The sequence below is a fragment of the Fukomys damarensis genome, unplaced genomic scaffold (genome assembly GCF_012274545.1).
Source record: "Fukomys damarensis isolate Sample0158 unplaced genomic scaffold, DMR_v1.0_HiC HiC_scaffold_15, whole genome shotgun sequence".
In the NCBI taxonomy this organism is placed as follows: domain Eukaryota; kingdom Metazoa; phylum Chordata; class Mammalia; order Rodentia; family Bathyergidae; genus Fukomys; species Fukomys damarensis.
In genome coordinates this window covers 25,963,519-25,989,025 of record NW_022900927.1, presented here as the reverse complement: position 1 = coordinate 25,989,025, position 25,507 = coordinate 25,963,519, and the positions used below count along the sequence as shown (strand labels likewise).

The 25,507-nt window shown below is 32.1% G+C and overlaps 1 protein-coding gene across 5 annotated transcripts in view; it reads right to left on the bottom strand.

Moving 5' to 3' along the window:
• Positions 1 to 8,382: 8,382 nt before the first annotated feature.
• The window catches only part of Slc16a7 (solute carrier family 16 member 7), a 104,601-nt gene continuing 87,476 nt past the window's right edge, over positions 8,383 to 25,507 (bottom strand). For all 5 annotated transcript variants that reach the window (XM_033763755.1, XM_033763754.1, XM_033763752.1 and 2 more), the window contains 3 exons: positions 17,129 to 17,272; positions 13,410 to 14,225; positions 8,383 to 9,449 (listed from right to left, as the gene is read on the bottom strand). In XM_033763755.1, the coding sequence (XP_033619646.1) occupies positions 9,175 to 9,449; positions 13,410 to 14,225; positions 17,129 to 17,272 (1,235 nt within the window). In that variant the 3' untranslated portion in view covers positions 8,383 to 9,174. The remainder of the gene's footprint in view (positions 9,450 to 13,409; positions 14,226 to 17,128; positions 17,273 to 25,507) is intronic.

Genomic DNA, 25,507 nt, shown 5'->3' with positions numbered 1-25,507 from the left:
ATATATATGTGAGCCGGTGTTAGTATGGTTTGATTAGTATAGATATAGAGTAGCACAACACTTAATGGCCCTTAAGAAGAAGCAAGATAGAGTTCAGTTCAAAATTTTAACAAGAACATTTATTTGTCATCTTAATTTTAATAAGCAGTACTTTTTGTAACATATTATAGAAATATATATCCATGTACATCTAAGAAATAGCACAAGCCTGCAATAAAATTAGTAAGCAGTAAGAAATAATTAAAATACAGTGATAATAGAGTACAAAGGCATACAGACAGTGATAAAATGCATAATTTGGACAAAAATATTCTAATTTTATTGTGCTCCCCTCAAAAGAATAAAGCTCAGCAGACAGGAGCACTTATGATCAAGGTAAATGTTGGAAAATAAGTAGCACCTTTAGTCATTAAAATGATTGTCAACATTTCCAGGAAGCCTAAATAGAGCATTTCTGATTTCGTAAAGAAAGTAAAACTAATTGATATGTACCATAAAGATTAGCTGTTGCATATTTTAGCATTTGCATAGAATGTTTGACTGATAAAATAAAAATGAATTTTTCAAATCTGGGTGTCAACTTTAATTAAAGAAAATGTTAAACGTTTCTATATCTTTTAATATTAGTCAGACATTCATCTAATATATATTGATAGACTACTGTAGTATTCTAATAACCCAGATCCATCAATTAATTTCATTAAGTTTTTTATGCTAAGATGTTATTCTAATTAAGATAACAATCTTGTCTACAAGGAGTTCACAGTCTAATACAAAAGAGAAGAATTTGAAAATATACTCAAAACTGCAAGCAAAATACATATCCCCACAGAGGAAGTCAACATTTGGTTTCAAAATTTTTGTGCAATGAAACTTAGAAACTACAGCATATATTTTTCTAAGACATTAGGCCCATATAACACTGTAGTATGGCTGGAAGGCAACTGGAAAATGAAGTTTGCTGAGAGAAGTAGAAACACTTGATCTAATCAACACAATATACTCCTGATTTAAATAAATCTACATAGTATTTCATTAAAGCAAAATATGTATTTGTATGAAAATGTTAGTTTTTTGGTTATTTTTTACACATATTATTTGCTAACTTCAGAACTGCTAAATAAACAGAAAAAATAAAGAAATAAATATAGTAAGATCAATTCACAAGAACTTTTAAGTACATTCATCTGTAAGAAGGCAAAAATAGGCTTTTAAATTTTTAAACTTTGACAGGCATTTAAATGAATTTTATATATTAACCTTTATAAGAATGAAGTAGTATAGCCATGATTTAAGTCATATCATCTTAGGTGTCAAGCAAGCAAAGTCTCTTGTCTTTTTTTACTATCACAGTAACTAACTATAGTTAATAGACCATGTGGTGGATTTGTTCAATGGTCATTAAGATTCCTATAGAACAAAGTAATTGCATTTTATTTTTTCACTTAAAAATCACAAAAATAAAGCACAAACATGAAAAAAGTATGCAGATTAACCCTTAAATCCAATCACTTAAGGGATTCTTGCAAAACTTAGCTCATTGTGTTTGTTGCCAAAATATGCTTTATATATGTATTATTATTATTATTAAAAAGGTATTATGCACAGCTTTTATCCCCCAAATCTTATTTGTATGATCTGCTCCGATTTAATACTGAGGTGGGAAACATATGTTGTATAATAGTAAATAAGATTTTTCTTTCAAGTTCCTGAAAAATGGGCCATAATTTACTCCAGGAAATATTTAATTAACACTTCACTTTAAAATATCTAAGGAGTAACACTTTCATATAAAAAAACTTCCAATCCATTGCCAATTTCAGCAAACACCTGAAGAGACACTGCTTTTTTCATCTTCAACATAGGAATCACAATACCTGACATATCTAACTAAATTATATCATCTTTGACCTGGTTATAAAGAAGGGATCTTACTTAATGGATGCACTCATGGTGGATGCCAAGGCTGCCTTCCATCACTAAAGCAAATGTGGAATGTGGACGTCAAATTTGCTGAAACTAACCAAACACATCACTGACTACAGGTGTGTTTAGGTACCTCCCTAGGTATAGAAGATTTTCGTGAGCACCCAAGATATGAAGTAGAGTGTATATTATTGTTTTTATACTTTCTACTGGGGAATTCCTAATAGCCATCACTCTTCTGCCAGAGATAGCCTATGTCTGAGTGGTTTCTTCGTGTTGCTATTTTTCCACAGGGACATGAAAGCAGAGACTCTAGAAAGAACATCTATTTAGGCATGATAGAGGTAGATGTTATCACTAACATAAAAGAATATTTATACTGTTACCACTATGGCTATGGCGTTTCGTACAATTTATTTAGGTGAAATAACCATTTAAAAACCAAAAATTTTCAGATGTGCTGTATTTGAATACTTTCTAACCCATCTTCACATTCTTAAAAAGAGCTACTGCAGGGCTTATCTCCTCAGATTACAGAATGGAAACAATTTCTTGCACATAATTTAATTAACAAACTTCTACTGTGTATTCCATGATCTAGAACTTTATTTTAAAAATACATGAATGTTGTTTCTATGTTAGAAAAAGCAATTAGTGAAATACTGATAGATTATTTCTATTAACACCACATTGACAAGTTTTTAATGGCTTTCATATTACTATTCTGACATATTTTGTGCAAAATTATTCACCCTACTCATTAGTTATCTGATTTATCTAAAAATATGTCCTGCTGTAGTCAGCAAATATTCTTCAACATGTTTGCAAACATGATTTTACAAAATATAATTGGAAAAAATATTTATGTAGGATATACAGGATTTATTGTGGTTTTTTCTTTTTTTGGAGGGGTACCAGGGATTGAACTCAGGACCTTGCACTTATGAGGCAGGCAGCAGAACCACTGAGCCAAATCCCTGGCCCTATTAAGTGTTATTTATTTTTTATTTATTTTGGTACCAGGGATTGAACTCGGGTCCTTGCATTTGAAGGCAGGCCACCGAACCACTGAGCTAAATCCCCAGCCCAAGTGTTTTTTAAATGACTGCATAAAGGTTATCATTATCAACAAAAATGGCTTAAATAGTGAAGAAGAGAAAAACGTGTTATAAATCAAAAGACCTGTACTATGTTTGCAATCCTTCATTTACTCAGAGGATTAATATATATTTAGAAAAAGCTCTTAATCTGGTTAGTCTAGTACTGAAAAGTTAAAATGTGATATCTAACAAAATTAGCATAGGAAGTTGAGAGGATATAGTTAGTTAAATATATCATTTGATACATATATACATCAAAAACAAAATATAATCCAAATAGAAATAATACATATAATCGCGGAAAATAAATTTTCAGTTCACATATCCCATCTCATTTAATCAAAAAACTCATACTTTAGAAACAGAAAATAGGTGGTAGAAAAATGAAATCCATCGAATAATATGTTAAAAATGTGTGCTCTTTTTTAACGACCAATGTCTATGTACGAGCCTAACCTATTTGTCTCATTTTAGGCATATATGAAAGTAATGAAAACCACTCCGCCCCCCAAAAGTAAGTAAGTCTTGGCCAAAAAAGTATTTTAAAATTCACCCTGAAATTTATGAGATAAAAATCTCATTTTTTTTCTTCTCCTTAACAGAAATTTTTACCAGTTAACTATGCCTGATAGGGTGCTCAGCATTCAGTACCAGTGCATTCATAGAAGGGTCTCTATTTTAATTTGTCACATTTGGCTTAAAAACAAAACAAAATCCACCAAAAGCCTGTTTTATTATGGGAAGAAAAATATTTTCTGCAATGTTTATAAATTCATGATCAGTGAATACTGTCCACAGAATTATCTTGAATATTGCAGACCTTATTAAAGTAAATATGAAGACAGAAATGCATAGAGCATACAAATAATGTAAGCATACCTAAACTTGCCAATTAAACAAGAATTTGATAGTAAAAAATGCTCATATTCAGCCACAGAGAAAAAGGAAAATAATTTTTATAAATAATTATACAAAAATGGAGAGAGAAGCTAAGCTGCCGTAGATTGAGAAGAGGGAAATAATTTTGTCCAAAAATCTTCATGTACTACACCAAGTCAGCTTTAATTTAATTTTTTGTTGTTGTTTTTTTGTACCAGGGACTGAACTCCTCCAGATCATGCCCTTGTGAGGCAGGCGGTGGCACTACTGAGCTAATTCCTTGTCCTTAAATTTTATCTTAAAACTTAATCATTCATGACACTAACTACAGTAATTCTGCCAGGATCTGTGTACAAACAAATTAAAGGAAAAGCAGTAGAGAGAAGACTAAAGCCAGATAATAGAAGTTAGTGAAGAGTTAAAATAGTATATGAACAATTAAGAGCAAACAAGAAAAGCAGAATTATAGAAGATGTGAGCTTAGAAAAGTATTCATTTTAATTACATCAAAAAAGTTAATTTGTTATTTTAATTAATAAGTTTATTATTAATTACCGATTGTTGGGACTCTCAGCTTTTAAGTGTGTTCTCAAACATGATCATGCATATGGATGTAATGGAGTCACAGTCTTAAAAAGTGTGGAGAAAGGGTAAGATTTTGCTTTTAATCTCTTAATTGATACTTGGTATTGTAAAAAATTATGTTGAGAAACTTAGTAGGTATGATGTATCAATGATATAACTGCACTGAGACAGTCTGTATGACACATGACTGAGAAATACTGTGACGGTAAGCTTTGTTTCTCAAAGTTGTCAGGCACTTTAAGAGAATTAGAAACATTTAATTAGTAAGTGTCAGTAACAGAAAGACTGTTTTTTTCAGATTCTTTAAAATAGCATTTAATTATATATTTATCTTGCATAAGGAAAACTAGTATTAACAAAATATTTCCTAGACGGTTAAACACCTGCCCTGTCCAGGAAATTGTAAATTTATAGTTTCCTCATTTGTGGAGCTAAGTGGTTATGGCCAATAGAATACTCAGCTGGCTATGGGACTGTCATTCTTGTGAATCACAAATAAATCAGACTAATACATCATGGGTGACTTCATGAAGAAAGCAGTGCATCTGAACAGAGTTGAGGGAGAAATATGTTTTACGGACTTCAAAGGTCCAGAGGGAGAAGACAAAAGTAGTTGCAGTATTTTTCTCTATAGAATAAGTAGAGAGAGAAAAAAAGCAATATAGTTTTCCAGAGAAACTTGGAAAATTGGGTATCTATGGCATTTAAAAAAATAAATTAGCATTGTATAGATGAACCAGAAAATCTGAATCTCATAACTTTTTTTCTCTTATATCTTGGAGTAATTCTACAAATGGAGAAAATCACTAAAATTCTAAATAAAATGTTTTATAGTAAGTAGTTTTTATGTTTTCTGAATTGGTAGCCAGTACAGAAATTATTTATCTATAACAAATAATATTTTTCTTCTAAATGCAACTTCAAGGAAAATTATGCCTGAGTCATACAAATATGCCATTTTTATGAGAAAAAAGTTACATTAGAACAATATTACTGTTATATCTTACTGACTATTTAGAATCTCTTACACTGATAAGGAAGGCAGGCAATTTGAAAATTATATTCAGACTATATCAGATATAATCTCTAATAATCACTAAATAAATCATAATTGAAATTGCAGTTAAGTCTAATTTTTTCACAGATTTAAATTTTTGTACATATATTTTATCTCCCTTTTCCATTAGAGCATATATAGGGAAACAGTATGAACATGTTAGGAGTTCTTTCTGCTTTTACATATGCTCAATGTAAATTTTGGTTCGGTCACACGTTAATTTTTAACTTTGGGAAATTTTGGGAGCTTCTTCATCTTTTTATGTTTGTTTGTTTTCACTCACTATATTGTTAACTTCTGGCATAGCTTTCATTTGACTATTAAAAGGCATTGTGTAGGTAATATTCACCACACATTAGTTCCCTCCTTGCACTGTATTCTTTCTCTCAATTAAATTTAATGTAATAGTTATAATTTCTAATTTACAATATTAATCTGAGATAGTCTACCTCTGATAGGATTTTTAAAAGGTATTTCTGATAAAAATAAGTTTCAAATAATTGATTAAGATTATCTCTGTATTTATAGTATCTATATAAAATATTGTATTATATATTTTTGGTCTTTTTTCTCTATTACTGATTGTCACGTTGAACAGACAGAGAAGGGCGAATATAAAATACCTAGATAATTTAAAGTGCACATTGGAACATATCAAATCTAGTTGTTGTATTTATTCTCTAGTATTCAGGCAAAGCCCATGAGCACATGAGTTAAGATGGCTGGAACTTGGTACAGAAAAAGTAAAATTCATGAGTTATGCGCTAGTTTGTGTTGGGCTAATTGAAACCAAAAAAGATTAAATGAGAGTGCAAACACATCAATACATATCCACTCTAAAGTTCTAATAATAAATTATGAAGGGATATCTATGTTAAATAGTGAAAATGATAGGAAGGATGCTCAGTTAACACAAATAGCAACACATTTAAATTAGACCATGATCATGAATTATTTCAGCACTCTGCTTTACATAACATTCCTACAGTAATCCCTGATGGTACATAGGGCTTGGTAGGGACTGACTTTGTTTCTGATCTTAAACATATAAAAATCTGTTATTCTTTGGGGAAAGAAGTATGCTGAGAACTAATTGCTGCAGACACAGAAACCAGCCCTCATTTCCTCCTCCTTTATGTGACTATACCATTGTGCAAATTCTAGGCCAATATTCTTTTGAAAACATTCTGTTAAAGCAATTCTTTCAGGGACCAGGAATTTAGCTCAGTGGTTCTGCCACCTGCCTTGAAAGCGCAAGGTCCCAAGTTCAATCCCTGGTACCAAAAAAATAAATAAATAAAAATTTAAAAATAAAGCAACAGTTCTTCAAAAAAAATTCAAGGGAGTAGGGAGAGCAAGTAAGTAGAATAATCTATATTATCTTGGAACAATTGTGAATCCAATAGGTCATTATGTCACTGTCACTGTATCAAGTGTGTTGTTTAGTTTTCAGCAACTATGTATGGAAAATAACATATGAACATATTTGTAAGTTGGCGCTGTGCCACCGACAGGTGTGACTGTCACATTATGCATGTGTTTCGAATCTGCAACTTTACCTCTCTTTCTTTTCTAACAAATTAATGTAGTCAGCATTACAAATTAAGAGTTAATGAAGGCAACCAAAGAGCAGTAAAGCAAATGTAAATTGTTTTTGACTTGATGCTCAATAAGTATATAATCCTCCTACCATGGAGAAGGCGTTGGACTGCACCCAAGGACATAAAAAGGAGAGTTTTACATCTAAAACCCTATGATCATTACTTCGTTGCTTATTTCCCTAAGGGTCTAATATCTATATTAGGTTAAAGATGTATTTTTAGAGAATGCAAGACACTTTTTGGAAATGTTTTGGATTGGAGATGTACTACACGTGATGTTGTACTTCTTATGACAAATCAGCATTGAATACAAAAGCACTAATATAAAACCAACTAAATCACAAACCAAGACTGAGTACAGCTAAATTAAAAACAGCCATATATTGTCACATTTTTTCCTGATTTATTTACCTATGATATTGGCACATCTTGTTTTATTTAATATTTAAAATATACAAATATCCCTTTATAGGCAGAAAAGCAAACGTTAAGTGAAAAAAATGAAATTTTATATCGCTCCCTAAATACGAGCCACATGCTTAAATAATGCATAAATTTCACGAATCAAGTTCATAATGTTAACTATTACAAAGAATTCGTGTCTAGGTACAGTCTCATAAGAAGAATAGCACCTGCTTCTACTGCAATAAAAATATTAACGGCAAATTCCCTTGGATCTCAAGGATTGCATCATTTCAATAATAAAGCACTATTTCTGTCAGTCATTACATTAAACTTTAGGTTTATAGGTGAGTTTATTTATGAGTTTAGCTATATTTATAGTTTTGAAAACACAAAACTATCAAATGTGTCTGTATTAGAGATGGATTCAGAGGCCTAAGTGTTTTTCATAGTTAAAAAAGAGAAACTTCTTAATTAACCTGGATTGCAGTATTTTAAGTTACTTGCTCTCTGTTTTAAGCTTTACCTACAATTCCATGTGACACAACCCTTATTTTTAGTAGACTACTGTAGTTTCCTGGAATAGCCATAGACAGCAGGCAGCCTAGCCAGTAGAGGGCAGACTTTCCCAGTGCTACTATTCCTATAACATTTTCAGTGGCTGAGTAAAAGGCCTGTTTTTGGTTTGTTTTTGCTTTTGCTTTTCATGCAAAGGGAGGAGCTGAGAAAACTAAAAGGACTCCCACTCTCAGGCAGCTGGACTGATATGGATTATTCAGAACAGTGACCTCAAATAAGAGCTATGTGTTGGAGAAAATTGGAATTTTCTCTATCTCTGTCAGGTAGGATTCCGGATCATTCTTTGATATTCAGTTCAACAGTGGATATTAACTGAGATCTAGTTAGAAGAAATCTCTGGTTATTACTTTTTTAATTAAGAACTAAAATACCTTTTAAAAAATCAGTGGACATAGTTAATTGCAAGGTGCCATTCATATTTTTAATCCAATTTACTGTTAGGTAAGAATTCTGAAAAATCATTCGAGGGTTCCATTTTTTAGAACTAGATACTAATGGCAACCCCTCAAAGAAATCATATGTCTGGATTAATCTAGCCTAAGTGTCCAGAAGTAATGGTGTGAAATGTAATCTTTTTTATCAAAGTCATTTTATATATCAAATACTTTTTATAGCAGCCATTTGCATTTTGGAATTAAGATCACCTCATTTCATGCTTTAATATCAAATATAAAGGAAATGTGAAGATCACTGAATGGGATTAAAAAATATTCCTTCTAATTAATTAAACCAGGGGTATGAGATTCAAATCTCTTTCTATAACTAAGAACAGAAGTCACTGGAAGAAGCTGAAATTTGTATTTTAACGACGAAATCCTGAGTCATGTATGGAAATACACCAATTGCATGGATTACAAGTGTGCATAATCTCAAAATTTAACTACTCATATAAGTTTTCAAAAACTAATTTATAATTTGCTATTTAGGAAAATCTCTTTTCCCTCTTTAGTTGTAACTGCTGGCATCAGCGAAAACTTTCCCAATATTTTAAAAAGCACAAACTCCTAAGTAAATTCATAAACCCAATTCAGAGATGTGATTCTTCTTAAATGTTAGTTTCTCTTTCTGAAGGAGTATTCTGTGCTTTTGGAGCTTTGACAGTAACTTCATCATCTTTGCATGTGCTCAAGGGTTCAGATTCTCTGGCTTCGTGTGACTGTGCATCTTTTTTCCTTGCTTCTTCTTCCTTCTTCCTTTCCTTTGCGAGCAGTCTATAGTTTATAGCATTGCCAATAAGCAGCCATATGCTTGCCACTACCACAATAGCCCCACAGGACATATACATGTATTCATATTTTCCAGTTACATCCACCAATTTACCTAAGAGACAAAGACATCTTTTAGGATGACTTAATAAAACACTCATAAAACTTTCAAAGGAACTCTTCCCCAGACAAATTGCATGCATCTTACTTAAATTAATATCACATTAGACTTTAAAACAAAAAATATTCTAGATTAGGACTTCTTTAGTAAAGACATGCAGAGGCATTTACAACAATATATTTCCAGTACAGTAAAGTTACTGAATATTATTTCCCCCAATAAAAATGTACAACCAAGACAAATTATGTATGTGCTTGTGGGTTCAGAAATACACATAAGTGTGAGGTATGTTTTGGCACCAGGTACAATGAAATATATGCATCTATTTACAGCATACTCACTGAGATTACTGCATCTTCCTATGCTTCTTTTTCTCTTCAATAAAGTGAAAAAATTACATTCTTCAGCAAACCAGTGGCTCTTACATGATTCCTTAAAGGACTAAGTGTTGCTCTGTTCAGCATTAGGTTGAGCACTTTATATGTAATAACTCCTTTCTTCCTCACAATCACTGTGAAGTAATCTGTGGTTACACAGCCAGTGCATGGCAGAACGTGGCCTCTGAGTTCCATCTTCTTAGCTAGTCTATAAAATGGCTTCACCCAACCTCTTGGTTAAGTGCTGTGTCACTTTTAGGGCTAACTTTTTAAAAGACTTTTTCTGAGTCGACGGTATCAGGCCAAACTGACCGCTTTAGCAGTGAGACCATTTGAAAACTAGCCTGGTGCTTTTTTTCGTCTTATATTCAATTTTGTTTCATGTTAATCTAAGTATTCAATTCTTAATGATTAGAAAGAGCAGAATTTACTATATATAAATCTATGTTACTTCTCATATACATTCCAAGAGATTCTGAAGGAGACCTTTGCTGTAGACCTGTCTGTTTAGTGAGCATTCCAACTGGAACCTATTCCACAGCTATGTGCAGTATTTATCTATTTGAATAAAATTCTTTCCTGGGTAAATGATAGAATGACCTTGAGTAAGCAGATCATACACAGAAACATAAAAAAAATGCATATTTTTTTATTTTCCTTCAAAACTTTAGTCAAATATTCACATTCATACAATGGTTTGTTGTTACATTTAAAAATACAAAAACCTAACATCCATGACCCTCTCAGTTAAGTATTACTTTGGGCTGAACTCTCAGCATATTTTCTAAATGTTCTGGGAATTTTTTAGCACCAGCATATCAGATAAGCTTTCTAGAAATAAAGCTTGTTTTTATGAATGCATCAGTGAAAGATCAGTCTAAAAATAAATAAAAACTACACTCTCTTTACCTTTCACTGCCATACTAATGGGATTAGTATAAAAAATGTCAAGAATGTAAGAAGTGATCACAGCAATATAAAGTATTTACTGAGTACCTACTGTGTACTAGATACAATTTCAGCAATGATCAAACAAAAAGAGAAGAAGCCAAAGAGAAGAAGTCTGACTAAAAGTCAATGAATAATGGAGGTAAGCAGGTGATAGAAGGAACATGAAGAAAATGTATCTTAAGGCTACCCTCGATTTCAACCATCAGTCCTCAATCGATTACCACCACTGGCACCAGGGGCATGGTAGTCTGGCAGTGTTAAAACAATGGGCACTTACTGAAGTTATTTTAAAAAATTTATTACTGATGCAGGATCTCAGTACAAGTAGGAGTAGACAAATCAGATTAATCTTTAGAACCATGTAATGACTTGACATGATACTTTTTTCTTCTCACCATGCATGGTTATTATATTTTTTTTCTCTGTTGATAGTTACGGTTTTGTTGTTAATAAAGTCTCTGAAACTCATTTGATCATATTAGTTCTAGATGAAAAGATAGGACAATTGAGCTTCTCCTATACAACAATTGAGCAATTGAGCAATTTTAAAAAAAACTAATGGCTTTCACTATATTTTAACAATTGATTTGTTACACTACATATCTGTATTGAGAGACATACTATCTACAAGCCAACAACTACCTCACTAAGGTCTTACAAACAGCATTTTTAAAAAAATGTTTTTTTGTTGGGTATCAGAGACTGAACTCAGGACTTTGCACTTGCAAGGCAGACATGGCCTCACTGAGCTAAATTCCCAGGCCCTTTCATGCATTCTTTACCAAGTGGAAAAGTGAGTGAAAAGAGGTCAAAGACAGCATTAGGATTAACAAATAAAGCCTAAAGTATACCATTTTCAAAATGGCTTCTCATTATCCTGTAGAAAGTATATTGACAGCTGAATAAATGCATAAAAACTTTGTATTTAGCTTTAGCTCTGTGTGGTAGAAGGCAGGGCAAGGCAAGAATCTATGTGAATAAAGTTCAGTGAAGTATCAAATAATACAATGGTTACTGGAAAAGATAGATCCACAAAAAATTTGGTATGTATATCATTAAAACTTATGACTAAACAAAGCCTCAACATCAAAAACAGACTTACATGTGTGTGTTTAAATCATAAATACAGATAATAGATCTCAATCTAATTATTATTTTCTTTTGAAGTACTCATAACAATATTTCCAAAGAAAAGCCATAAAATAATACTAAGTCCACAAAAAATACAGTGGTTCTATGGTAAATTTTCTTTCTTTCCTTATTCAAAACTCAGATCAGTTTCTCACTTTTTTTTTTTTTTTTTTGATGGTACCTTAAACATGTTCTTAGTTTCCTTACTGGTTAATTTAACACAGAAACTTCGATAGATATCTTTGGAAATATTTCAGATCTTAAAATCTAAAGGTAAATTTTAAGGTAATCTTTATGGAACATAAGTTATCTGCTCAACAAAAAGCAACTGTGAATTAGAATTAGAGGTTCCATTTGACCCAGCCATCCCTCTGCTGGGTATCTTTCCAAAAGAATTAAAAGAATCATATCACAGTGACATATGCACACCTATGTTTATAGTGGCACAGTTTGTAATAGCTAAAACTTGGAAACAGCCCATTTGCCCATCAGTCGGAGACTGGATAAGGAAGATGTGGTTTTTCTATAAAATGAAGTACTACTCAGCCACAAAGAATGAGAAACTAGAGTCATTCATAGGAAAATGGATGCATATTGAGGCCATACTCCTAAATTAAATAAGACATACATGTGTAAATACCAAATAGTTTCTCTGGCGTGAAAAACTAAAAATGTAAATAAGATCCAAATTGTATAACTGATAATGTGAAATAGGAAGAAAAGGGATAAAGGTGTAGGGAAAGTGGGAAGGGTAGGGGAAAAGTAATAAGGGAAAGGAAAAAAGAAAAGGGAAAAATGGAAACAAAGTCTTTGTAAATAGGGGAGGGTGGAGTGGGTGAAGAGAAGGCAGGAAAAAATGAGAACCAAGACCTGTCATGTAAAGGTATAAGGTCAGGTCCCAGTGATGAATGTGACTACTGTATACTTAAAAAGTAACAATAAACTCAATGAAAAAAAACGAAAACAAAACAAAACAGAAAAACAGCAACTGTAAGTCAATTTTCCTTCATCCTTGCATTCCGTATCAGTGATATAGAAATGTGCCTCCCTTACATGAATAATAAGTTCAAAATTAGTATGACTAATGTATTATAGAAAAAAAACCTGATTATGAGCTTTTGAGGTCATTATTTTACATTTGATGCATTTTTATATTAGCAGAACAGAAGCCTGTTCAGCCATGATAAAAGTTGCGTTTTATTTTTGCGGTAACATTCTTAAAAGCACATAACGACTAATATGATTAAAAATCCTAAAACTTATGTTCTCATTAACAACCTAAGGTTTTAAATTAATAGGTCTGGCTCTGAAACACATTTAGGTTTAAAAGTGAACAATCACGAAACTTTAATATACACAGTAAGACTTAAATTATTATCTCTCCCCTGTCTCTCAGGCAATTAGAATAAAACCACATTATTTACTGTAAAGAAAGTCTCAGTTAATGGTTATTTATATTATGTTCTTTGCTTTTTTTTATGAGAAATATTCTTACCGGCAAGAGGAGGGCCAAGAAGAACCGGGCCACACTCCACAACTGTGACAAGGCCCACAGCACTGGAGAACCTTTGAGCACCCACGAGGTCCATGAGAGTTTCAAACAGGACACTGCTAACACTGCCAAACCCAAAGCCAAAAAATGCAGCATATATCACCAGGCTTGTGTAATCCTTGGCCAGAGGGCATAAAAGATGGCACATTCCAGTGAACAGGATTGCAGAGCTGAAGAAATACTGGATTCGTGGTCTGATAAGTTTGGAGTTTGCAATTATCCCTACACTTGGCCTAGCAAACATATCAACAAAAGCCATTACAGACAGCAAGAAAGCTGCAGAATACTCGTCTATTCCCTGGTCTTTAGCATACGGAGCCAAGAATATAACAGGGGCAAAAAATCCTAGAAACATAATGACATTCCCAGAGAGGTAGATCAGAAATCCTCTATGCTTAAAAAGGGAGAAATCTAAATACTGATTAATTTTTTGTGCTATTGATTTCTTCTGGATTTTCTTTGAACCCGAAACTCCCTCTCTTATGGCAATCTTATTTTTAGAGTGAGAAGTAGTTTGTTTGGGTCCAAGGGGCCTCATGAGGGCCCCAGCCACACAGGCATTCAAAAATATAGCTCCTAAAATCAAAAAGCTTCCCTTCCAGCCATAAGTATTAAAAAGAAACTGATTGAAAGGCGCCAATGTACTTAAGAACACAGGACTTCCTGCCATGGCCAATCCATTTGCCATGGGTCGTTTCCTGTAGAAGTATTTGCCAATTATTGTTAAGGCTGGTTGCAGGTTGAAGGCTAAACCTAAACCTAAAAAGAACAAGAAAAAGGGGGGAAAGAAAACATGAACATATTATGTCATTTACAATAGAAATTACTCTTCAAAATGTACATTCAAGTAGACAAGGCAGAAGTAAAAAAATGCAGTAGTAGGGAGTAATGTTTGAGAATTACAAATATAAATGTAATTGTAAGAAGCTAAAGTGTTTTTCATAACTGTACACTTCATATGGTTATTTCATATTCCTTTAAAGTAAAAAAATAAAAAATAAAGCCATGCACTTCTACTGATGTCTGAAAAAAACCTCAGGATAAGTTGAAATGACAAAACAGTTAATTCTTAATTAAAATAATTTAAGTCCATAAATAATCTCTTATCTATATTTATGTGTGAATACAGATTCCTTCCTTGTAAATAAGAGTAAAATTTAAAAATGAGAAATTTCTTTTCAGAGTTAAAGAAACATGAATAGAGTAATTTGTAATATTCTTACATCTCTTCACAGATATTTTTTAAATGCCATGCAAATAATAAAAGTAATAATTTTATGCCATTGTTTTTCATGCTTTTATATCACTCATACACCACATTTAATGTATGTAGATGCACATACGTACTAAATTTTAAAAATTATTTTCTGTATAATATATTTTTAATTCTGGGATTAAAGCTGATTATTTGCATGAGCCAAACTCCTCAGCAGGGTTGAGTACTGTCTTTGAGACATGAATTACTTTTTGTCATTCACCAATAACTGTTTAGCAATAGTAATGACTAAAGTACTTTTGAAAAGATAAAACGATTTCTTTTTTTCTGCCTTTAGGAATTATTCTAAGTTAGATCAGCACTAGAGAGGTAAGAATCATAGTACTGTGTAAAGTACTATATAATTTGAAACCTAAATTGAAACAGTACTGCAAAATGGTTAAGTATTCAAGTTCTAGGACATATACATCTAACTACAAATATTTAATCCAATCTTGTAATATAAACATTTTTAATTAGTAGAAGGGTGTTTAAAAGCTGAAAAAGGAACTAGAACAAGCTTTGGAGCTTAACAGGGTAGCATGATTTCTAATGCTACCTTGTCAAACCTATGAGAAATGCAGAATAAGTATAATCGGACATAACTTATAAATAATGAAACTGACCAGCCTCAGGCCACGCAGCTTATGAGCAAAAGAATTGACACTAAAATCCAAGTCATGTTTTTCAAAATTTCTTAAGCTATGTCAGCTCCCCAAACTCCCTGCTAATTCTGAAGCTTCTGCCTTCAGATGATAACTTGTTTTCGTTAGGACATAGCCGACATCTATTTCTCATTCTAGCTTGGTAAAATGAACATAAAACTTGAAATAGATTTGAATCTTTCCTAGCTACTTGCCTACTCTGTAGGCCTGGGCAAAACACTTAATTCTGAGGTCCAGTTCACTCAGCAACATAAAAAAGCATCTTAGAAAAATCAAGTAAGTTCTACAACTGATGTTATAAAAATGACACTATGATTTTTATTTTCTAATATTTACCTGTAAATAAAAAGGCTGAGTACTGTGTAAAGTACTATATACTCATTTTATATATTAACCATTTAGCAACTCCCTAAGAAAGTAACTATAGACAAGGAGACTAAAGCACATGAAGACTAATTTATCCCTGATCACAGACAGTGTACGCTGAATCAGGTTTAAAAGCTGTACATGTCTTTCAGAAACCAAAGTCAGAAACCAAGTTGGCTGATGATCACTTCAGGTAAATTCCTTGTAGTCATGTATAGCAGCTGACTCTAGAAGCATGAAAGACGTCAAGACCCAAGAGAATGAAATTTTAAGACAGAATAATAGTAAGACTATTGTAATTGCTGGTGCAGGAATATCACAAATCATCTTCTATTTGCTTTCTCTATTTGTAAACCCATCCTGACTTTGATTAGCAAATGCAATAGAGTCGATATGTCTGCACAAAGGAAGGACATTCTCTCACTATGACAATGCTTAGATATAATAAAGTTTCCACTGAACATATTCAAAAAATTACATATTAAAAAGTCAGAGAAATGTGGATATGTTGTATAGAGAAAGATTTTAACATCACTATTGTTATATCCTTTAATATACTTGTTTTTCTCATCAAATAGTACATGAATGTAAAGCTAGACTGTTCTCAGATTATTATACCAAAGAAATTTATCTACTTTTTAATCTGTGAACATAAGGGAAATAAATGTTTGATTACACTAATTTTTCATAAAATTTTGAATGTAGATTTTTTTAAATGAAATTTATTGTTTGGACAAAAAATCATTTTCCAATTGTACCAATTCAGGTGAATGTGAGTCAGTAGATATCCTATATGAGACAAAATGATAATGAACTAGCAGGATGTCATTTTAAATATTTGTGCTAATTGCAAAGTGCTTCACTGAGCTTTTAAATAAAATCACTGAATAAGGAAAAGGGCTGCAGTCCTCTACCATCCATCAGAACACAGGCAGCAACGGTTTTATCACTCAAGGTAAATCGAGAATATAACCCCTTGACACTGTTTGTAACATTGTACTAGGGAAATTGCAAATATCCTAAAAAGGAATAAAGTACAAAAAATAGACTTTTAAAAAGGGAGTTATTTATTTATACCAGAAAGTCTGTTTACAGTGCCATCTCCACTGGCTAAGGAAAGTAAAAATGAATAAAATGTTTTCTTTTTAATATTTACATAACAATACATAACTTGGTAAGATCTTTCATTTCTTGAAGTAAAATTCTTGGTCATTCCATAGCTGGCATTTAAATGAACCGGGTAATAATACTTTACAACAGTACCACTCTTAAAAGTAAATTCAAAGAGAATAATAATTTTTTGTTCATCCTTTTCATAGAGTTTTGCAAAAAATAGAAGTGTTAGAAAAATAAACTATAAACAAAACTTGGCTTACCTCCAATGAAGCCCACAGTGATGTAAAGCTGCACTACGCTGTTGCTGAAAGAGGCTAAAATCATACCCAAACAGCACAGCAAGCCTCCGACTATTACCACTGGCCGGCTGCCATATTTATTCACCAAAATACTACTGATGGGACCTAAAGTAGACAGGGGAGAGACAAATATTCAGTTGATGGGTTCACTTATTCATCCTTAATATTTATTAATATTGAACACTGATAAAGTGTATTTTAATTATTAAGGGAAATACCAGTTTAGATGAATGATGAGGACTTTTTTCAATACTTCACAGGTAATCAGTTTGATGGGTTATTTATCTTTTAAGGATGAGCTCTCACTATGTTGTATATGCTGGCCTTGAATTTCTGGGCATAGGCAGTCCTCCTACCTCAGCTTCCGAAGTATCTGAGATTTAAGGCATGTGCCACTACTTCCAGTTGTCGGGCTGTTTTTGAAAATTCTACTTTATTAGTACATATGTATGATACATAAATTTTACATTTCTATTTTTATTTTGTTTGTTTTGTTTGTTTGTTTGTTTTGGTACCAGGGATCGAACTCAAGTCCCTGTGCTTGCAAAGCAGAACCACTGAGCTAAATCCCGGGCATACATTTCTATTTTTAAAAGTATACAAGTACTGTATAAGAACGCACATAAAATAATAAATTATATAGTGAGACCCTTATGACTAACCATTTGAATTCTAGTGGAAAATATTTAATAGAGCATAGCTAAAAAGTTTTAAATATCCTAAAATGCCAATAAAATTTATGTAACAAAAACTAGAGCTTTCTCCAACTACCTATTACAACTGCATAAAATTTTATTTTCTAGAATAACGTGTATGTGTATATACACACATGCCATTAACCAGTGTTCAAATTATTTTTTATTATCTTCATCTCTGTTTTTTAATACATTGTTTCACTCATTTTTAAGACCACAATTGTTTTCACATGATATTATTTTAGCCATTGCCAAATAGCTAAAATGTTTTACCCTGGGACGTTTTACACTTGGTGGCTTCTTCCAATATGTTTAAGTGGGAGTGATAGGTGATAACGTAGTTACCATGGCTTAAACATGTCTGAATTTATTTCCTGTGACTTGTGTCAACCATACTTAATTCCCCACACTTCAGTCAATCACTTTAAGGAGCATTTGAAAAAGGAATACAAAAATTAATCTTGATTTGGGCTCCAGATCTGCTGATAAATTTTGATAAGATGAGCATTAAAACTTACAGAACGAATACAGAAGGTTAAATGAAACAGCCAGAGAAAATGGCTGCTCTGTTACAGTATGTTGCCTCACTAGCAAAGAGAACGATCTTATTCAGTGGGAATTGAGTCAGATAATGAATGGGAAGAAGTTTTAGGAATGTGTTTTCCAACTTATTTAATGCATATTTCCATATGTGTGTGTGCAGTGCAAAATATTCAACAAGAATTAAAAATCATTAAATTTTACATTTAAGTCTACAAAAACTTTTAGTATTTATAAAATAAAATTCTAAATATTAAGAAATTGTATCTTTAATAAATACTTTTTTTGTCCTGATGAATCATAAAATAACAGTGCAACTTAATATTTGAGATCATCTTAGATTCAGTGAAAGTCTACATGATTTTATGGAACCTGTCAGCATATAAATGGCTAGCTTTGACATTTCCTTTTAAGTTAAAATTATATTTCAACTGAAGCTAGGGACATATATAGGAACAAAATATTACAATAGTGAAGAAGTCTAACTAGCCTATGAAAAAACTTATTTTTAGGCCAACACTATACCTTAAAATCTACTAAGTGCAGTTATATTAAGGAATCTCTGTGTGGATATTATTTTGAACATTTTAAGATTCATTTACTGACATATCCATATGATTCCATGAGAATATACTTGCTATGGCTTGTATCTAGATGTATTCCTAAAGCCTGATGTCATAGGTAGGGTTGAAAGTGGCTGTTAGGGTGTGTGAATGTGGATTAAGGTTGTGATACTCAGATTAAGGCTGTAATGCTGGATTAAGGATGCCCATCTTGGGTATGTGTGGCGCCAATCAATAAGTCTGTATGGATGGAATATAAAGGGACAGAAAGAAGGCAGGCTTGCTCCTGCTTGCTGCTGTTGGCTTCTGCCTGCTATGCCATGAACTCTTTCTCCTCTGTGATAACTGTCTGCCATGCCACCCTGCCTTGGAGCCAGCTGACTATGGACTGAAACCTCTACAAACTGCAAAGTGAAATAACCTTTCCTCTTTTAACTTGTCGGTGTCAGTTATTTTGTCTCAGCAATGAGAAAAGTAACCAAGACAATACTTTTAATTTTTATTGTTTAAATGTAATTTTGAAATTAAACAACATTGCCTAATAATATTCAATATTTACAAAAAAAAACACATTAGTAATATAAATCCTGTTTTTCTTTTTTAAAAAATTGGTGTATGTTTTCAATACAATACAATACATGGTGTTAGAGTTGCTGAAATGGTAAATGCTTATAATATATTTTGATTATTTCAATCTCTTTATCTTTTCCCACCTAACCCCCTTCAAGAGTCTGCCTTCTTGGTTCCTACTACCTATTCTTTATTTTATTTATTTATTTGTATTTTAGGATTTTCATATAAGAAAAACCATGCAATATTTAACTTTTTGTTAACACAATTCTAGAAAGAGATAATTTAAAATAATACAAAATTTTGTTTCTATACTAGGAGACAAAATAAAACATAATAAAGAAATTACTACAAAAGCAGCAGGGCTTGGGGGGTTGTTTCAGGAAAAACGTACAAGATAAGTGAAAAAATAGAGTTCTGTCCCCAATAGAGTTAACTCCCTTAAAAGATGATGGAAAAATTATATATATATATTCATAGGGAAGTGATCATCTTCATTAAAAACATACAGTAAAATTCAAATAGCTCTTATGAGAAAGGAAGAGTTAAGAACAAATTGGCTTTGATTAATTATTAAATTTAGGTGTGGACGTTTCATAGTATTCCATCCCTGTTCCTTTTCTCTAAATTATTTAACCAATTTAATTCAATTTAACTGAAATTTATTCAATTCAATTTTTCTTAAGGTCTTATTACAAAACCAGGGACTAATCCCAAACACAAAACAATGAATAAAATGCAACTATAATTCTTAATGCATTACAGACTAGAGGAGGAGATAATGAATGTGATTTTAAAAATTATGATGATGTCATATTAGATTCAAAATGGATTGAGGTATTTATCAATAACTTGGCCTATGATCTTCTCTCATTATTAGCTATACTATGAATTTTATGTGTACTTTATATATGTATTTTATGTAATTTTATATATGGTGACTAACAAATGAATGAGCTAATTAATTACTATATTCTATTAATGTGTTTGCCTAAATTGCACACATTTTAAAATTTGAATCTAGACTGAATCATAGTTTGCTATAAATGGTAAAGAATTATATCTATACTTTGGCATAACTACATTGTTTTCTTTCTTCATTATTGTGATTAATTAGGGGTAGCTACTAAAAATTTAGTAATGAAGGGTTTTTTCTTTTTGTTTGAGAAGGTGGTTTCTATAAACTTTACAGGGGTACTGGCTGCAACAGAACTTCTAATTAGAACAAGCATTTTTACTTTAAATTATATAGCTAAATGATGACCTGTAAGGATGTATTTACTTACATAAACCATCTATAATATTTTCTTAGCAAAACAATGCATAAGAGATCTATTTAGGAATAAACAGTTTGTTCCCTGTTATGTTAAATATTTATAATATTATATCACAAAATATTTGTTTTGTAATACTTGTAAATAAAACTTTAAATTATGACATATAATAAATGATAACTTTCTTTCAAAGAATGTCCAAATACTTAATATTAGCTAGAGAAGATATTTAACATTAAATGTAAAACATACCACCATTCAACACTTCATCCCATTAGCAGCCTGGTGGTTTTCTGGGGAGAAAGGTTTTTTTTTTTTTGCTCATTTTTGAGATTAGGTCATTAGCTGCCCAAAGAGGCCATGAACTCATGACCCTCCCACCTCAGCCTTCCAAATAGCTGGGATTACAGACATGGGAGTATACAGCCAGGTAGATTACCCAGCCAACAAGTTTTATATATTAATGAAAAAGATGAAAAACAAAAGAAAATAATACATTCCCATAAAATATGATTTTTGTTAAGCACAGTTGTCTCTTTTTCATGAGTCTTGGGCATGAATTATAGTCTGCGTTATTTGTTCATTTAATTATTTTGGAAGTTTTGACTCAGCATATTTTTCAAGTAATTGCGATCATGAGTTATGTTAATAATGAAAACCTTACCTAAAGAGTGGTACCCGAGCCCCTATCTACATAGAGCAAAGGTAGTGCTTTTCAAAGTTTGATCAATCTACTTGATCAAAAAGGACATCAAAAATTTCTTATTTTTATAAACATTCACAAAATGTCACACTATATCTAAGCCAGACTGATGTGGCTACTGATTGTTCTCATCTATAATTCCAGTATTTCTCAGGATTTTAGTGTCAAGAATAGCCATGTTCGTGAAACTGTAAAAGATGGCACCTTCAGAGATAATTTTTTATGGTTGGAACTCTTCAGCCCTTAACAAAGGAATGCTTATTCTGGTGAGGAAGCTTTTGTGGGTTCTTAGAAGGTTCATGGAATATCTGCCCAGTCTTTCAACTCTTGCTGCATTTACTGTCAGTAATTTTAAAATAATATGTTCTATTTATTCAATAGGTCTTATTTGTGCATTCTATTCTAAGCTCTTTGTAGGTAGATGCCATAAAATGTTAATGGTTATCAACATTTTTTTATTATTACACTACACATTTTACCTAGAATCATATGTTCATTGTTTATTATAATTTAAATTGCAGTCCTGTAACTGTCTAATTAAAAATTTTCAACAGTTGATAAACTCACATGAAAAATGTTTCAATAACTTCTTGAATGTTGTATCAATAATAAGTGGTAAAGTATACATATGAACCCAGGTTTGTGTGATTAGAAAACTGCATTTAGCCACTGTGCAGAAAAGATTTAGCATAGCAGGATTAAAGGTGCTACCCAAGAAAGGCCTGCTTTCAAGGCTGGCTCTTGGCTGCATTCAGGGAATTTGGATTTCACGAGTATTCTTACCATATTCTAACTAATCCAAAGAAAGGGTGGCTGTGCCAAAACAGTTTGCACAACGTGTCTCATGGTGATGATCATATAATGTGGTTTATGACTGTCTCTTTTAGATGTGTGACACTCATTTTTTTTTTCTGGAGGTCTTAAATTTTGGCTCAGGCTGGGGAGGACATACCCTCGCGATCACCGCAATGGCAGAAATCTTAAGCACTATGTCTCTAATTAGCTTTGTAGTAGATAACACTTTACTCATGTTCTCACTAATGGTTGTTGGAAGAACTAAGCACATCTATTGTGACTTCACTGAGAGAGGACTCTAAGAAGTTTGTACTGAGTCTGCTCTCCCACATGCTTTCTTTTTGCTCATTTTATTTTGGGTCGCTTCTTTGTAATAAATAACAACCAAGAGAAGGACCTAGCCTTATAGTTTAGCTGAGCCCTATGGACTTTTCAACAAAGCATTGAGATTGACAGTTGTCTTAGGGACTGTGAACACAACTACTATATTATATGTCTTGTACAGTTAAGTTGAGAGTTCTGCAAATGACTGACAGATAACTTTTGTGACATATGTTAAAAATGGCCTATGTATCTATGAAAGGCTCTATCATTATTCTGTTCTGTGAACATGAACTCATAGTACTTGTTTTTATTACTTCTGCAAACTGCTAGAGCACATAATTAATTCTATGAGGAAAATATCGAGTGTAATGTAATGAACATATAATAAAATATATTTAATCAATGTAAAACCAGGAATTGAAATTGACTATCAATTGGAACTATATAAAATTTTTATGCATAGCATAAACACTAACAGAAGAAATGACAAAGTACTATAATTTATTTTTCATTTGTTCTATTTCAAATTTGTATAAGTGGCATATTATTCAAATAACAAAAAGCACTAGTGAAGCACTGTAGAAGGTTGTTTGCAATTACAAAAATATATCTGTGTTTACTACAGTAGTATTTGTCTTACGAGCATAGCTTTTTATGTTTGAGAGATTTTTCAAGGAGATATTGTGAATTAGGAAACATTTTAACTTGATAGAAGATTCTCTTCATTATTTTTCTGAGTGACTATACTGACAATTATGAATATGCTATTACATTTAGTTTTTACAAAGAAAATAAAACATATTACACAGGTAAGTTGTGCTAAGCTAAGCTAGGATGTTGCTCGGTGATAACTGTCCCAGTTGGATTTACTATGACTCATTCAGTTTTATAGAAAATATTTCTTTATGTCATTCAGTTTTATAGAAAATATTTCTTTACCTCAGGTATTAACTCAAAATTCAACTAGTATTTCAAGTGAATAAGATGACAAGCAAAGGTTTAGAATGAGCAGTTGGATAGCTGCAGAAATAAAGAAAAACGATATACCTGGTGTCTAACAGGGTCAGGAGGTACTCAGGGTGAGCTGGTCCCAAGCTTATCTTTGAAGATAGCTATTTGTATGTCTTCTCATTTTTCCTTTGTCTATAAGAATTCTATCTCTATGTTCATACAACCACTAATTTATAGTCATTACCACTGTTTAAAAGGGATAATAATATTACTTGTGTAAAGAAGGGGGAGTGGAAAAACTGACATCAAAATCTCTTAATTTAAACCAGAGTCTGAAAAGGATCATTCTAATTCTCTGTTCCCTAAGGCAGAAATGCCAAGCACTTCCTTGTGTATAAAGGCTACATTATTTTCCAGGACACTCACTTCTTTAAGGCTGGCATAATGATTAAATAATAGTAAATATAACACTTCTTAAGCACTTTACATCACCCTAAGCTCTATAAGTATAAAACCCATTCAATTCTTACAACCTTGAGTTGGTACTATTGGAAACTGAGGTACAAATAACAAAGAAAGGTTACTTAAGCACTCTGCTATAACCTCTATCCATTGTTATATTCTTTTGTGGAAGGAATCAATTTATTTTTGTGTAAGTATGATGCTCGCTTTAAAAGCCATTGAATTTAACATTAAGCAAATGTATATATGACATTAACTACTCTTTTGATTAATTTTAAGAAATTTTTTTAAATGACTGTTATAAAAAGTACTAGTTTCCAACACGAGTAATGCCCCCTTCTGTCTTCTTGGATTCAGAACTAAATCCTAAACTGATTTGATGTTTTTGGTTTTTTTGAGAAGGGACTGTTACTCAGGCTGGCCTTGAGCTCACCATGAACCCTATGCTGCCCTCACACTTGTGACTATCTTCCTGCCTCAGCTTCCGGAGTGCTGGAATTATAGGTATGTGTCACCACACACAGCCCTGATTGTATTTTATACCTACCCTATTCTGTTTAGTAAACATGGGCTAATGTGGGAGATGATGATGGTCTACTATCTTTTGCAGACACCATGTTGAATATGAGCATTTGGGGGCAATTTGTATATGGTTATATCTTTTGGGGGCTTCTGGAATTCCTCCATCTTCAAATGAAATAACATGTCTCTGAATATTTCCTTGAGATGCCTAGAGATGTCACAGACATCTTTGGGCCATGAAATGAATTAGCTTGGAGTTGGGGCAGATACTTACACCACCGATTAGATGAAAAAGTTAAGGACTCAACCAAGCTGAGTGCTTCCTTATTTATAGACATACTGTGAGATGACATAATAAAATTGTCTTGTTAGTTTACTAAGTAACTCTTGATTTTTCTCTATTTACTACCTAAAATATTTTACTGTAATAAATTTACAATTCCTAATGATTTCATAAAATCTGTTGATGTTCATACTAAAAAGTAGTTAACATCTACTACATCTTTTTCTCTAAAACTTGAAAGGTTACTTCATTTCAAATAATTATCTCAGCATATTTTCCAAATTTGTTAAGTTAGATGATGCAAAACTTTAATCTCTATAGAACTTTTAAAATGTGGACATATCATTTAGAATATATCTTAAATATATATTCTATTAATCAATCAGGAAAATACAATTTGTAAATTGAAGATTCATATATTTTAAGTAACTAATGAACAATATGACCATTTCCGATTATGCTAATATGTTTGTGTTCATGGGAATTTATCCCTCATAACTCTAATTGTATGTGAGTACTACATGAAGCTCTATGAATTGTTATTTCATCTCTGCTTCAGAATTTCATCTCTGCTTATAATTTCATCTCTGCTTTAGAATTAGTTTTAAATAACACCTCTGTATTGCATTCTATGAACCCATTTGTCTAGTAATCTCCT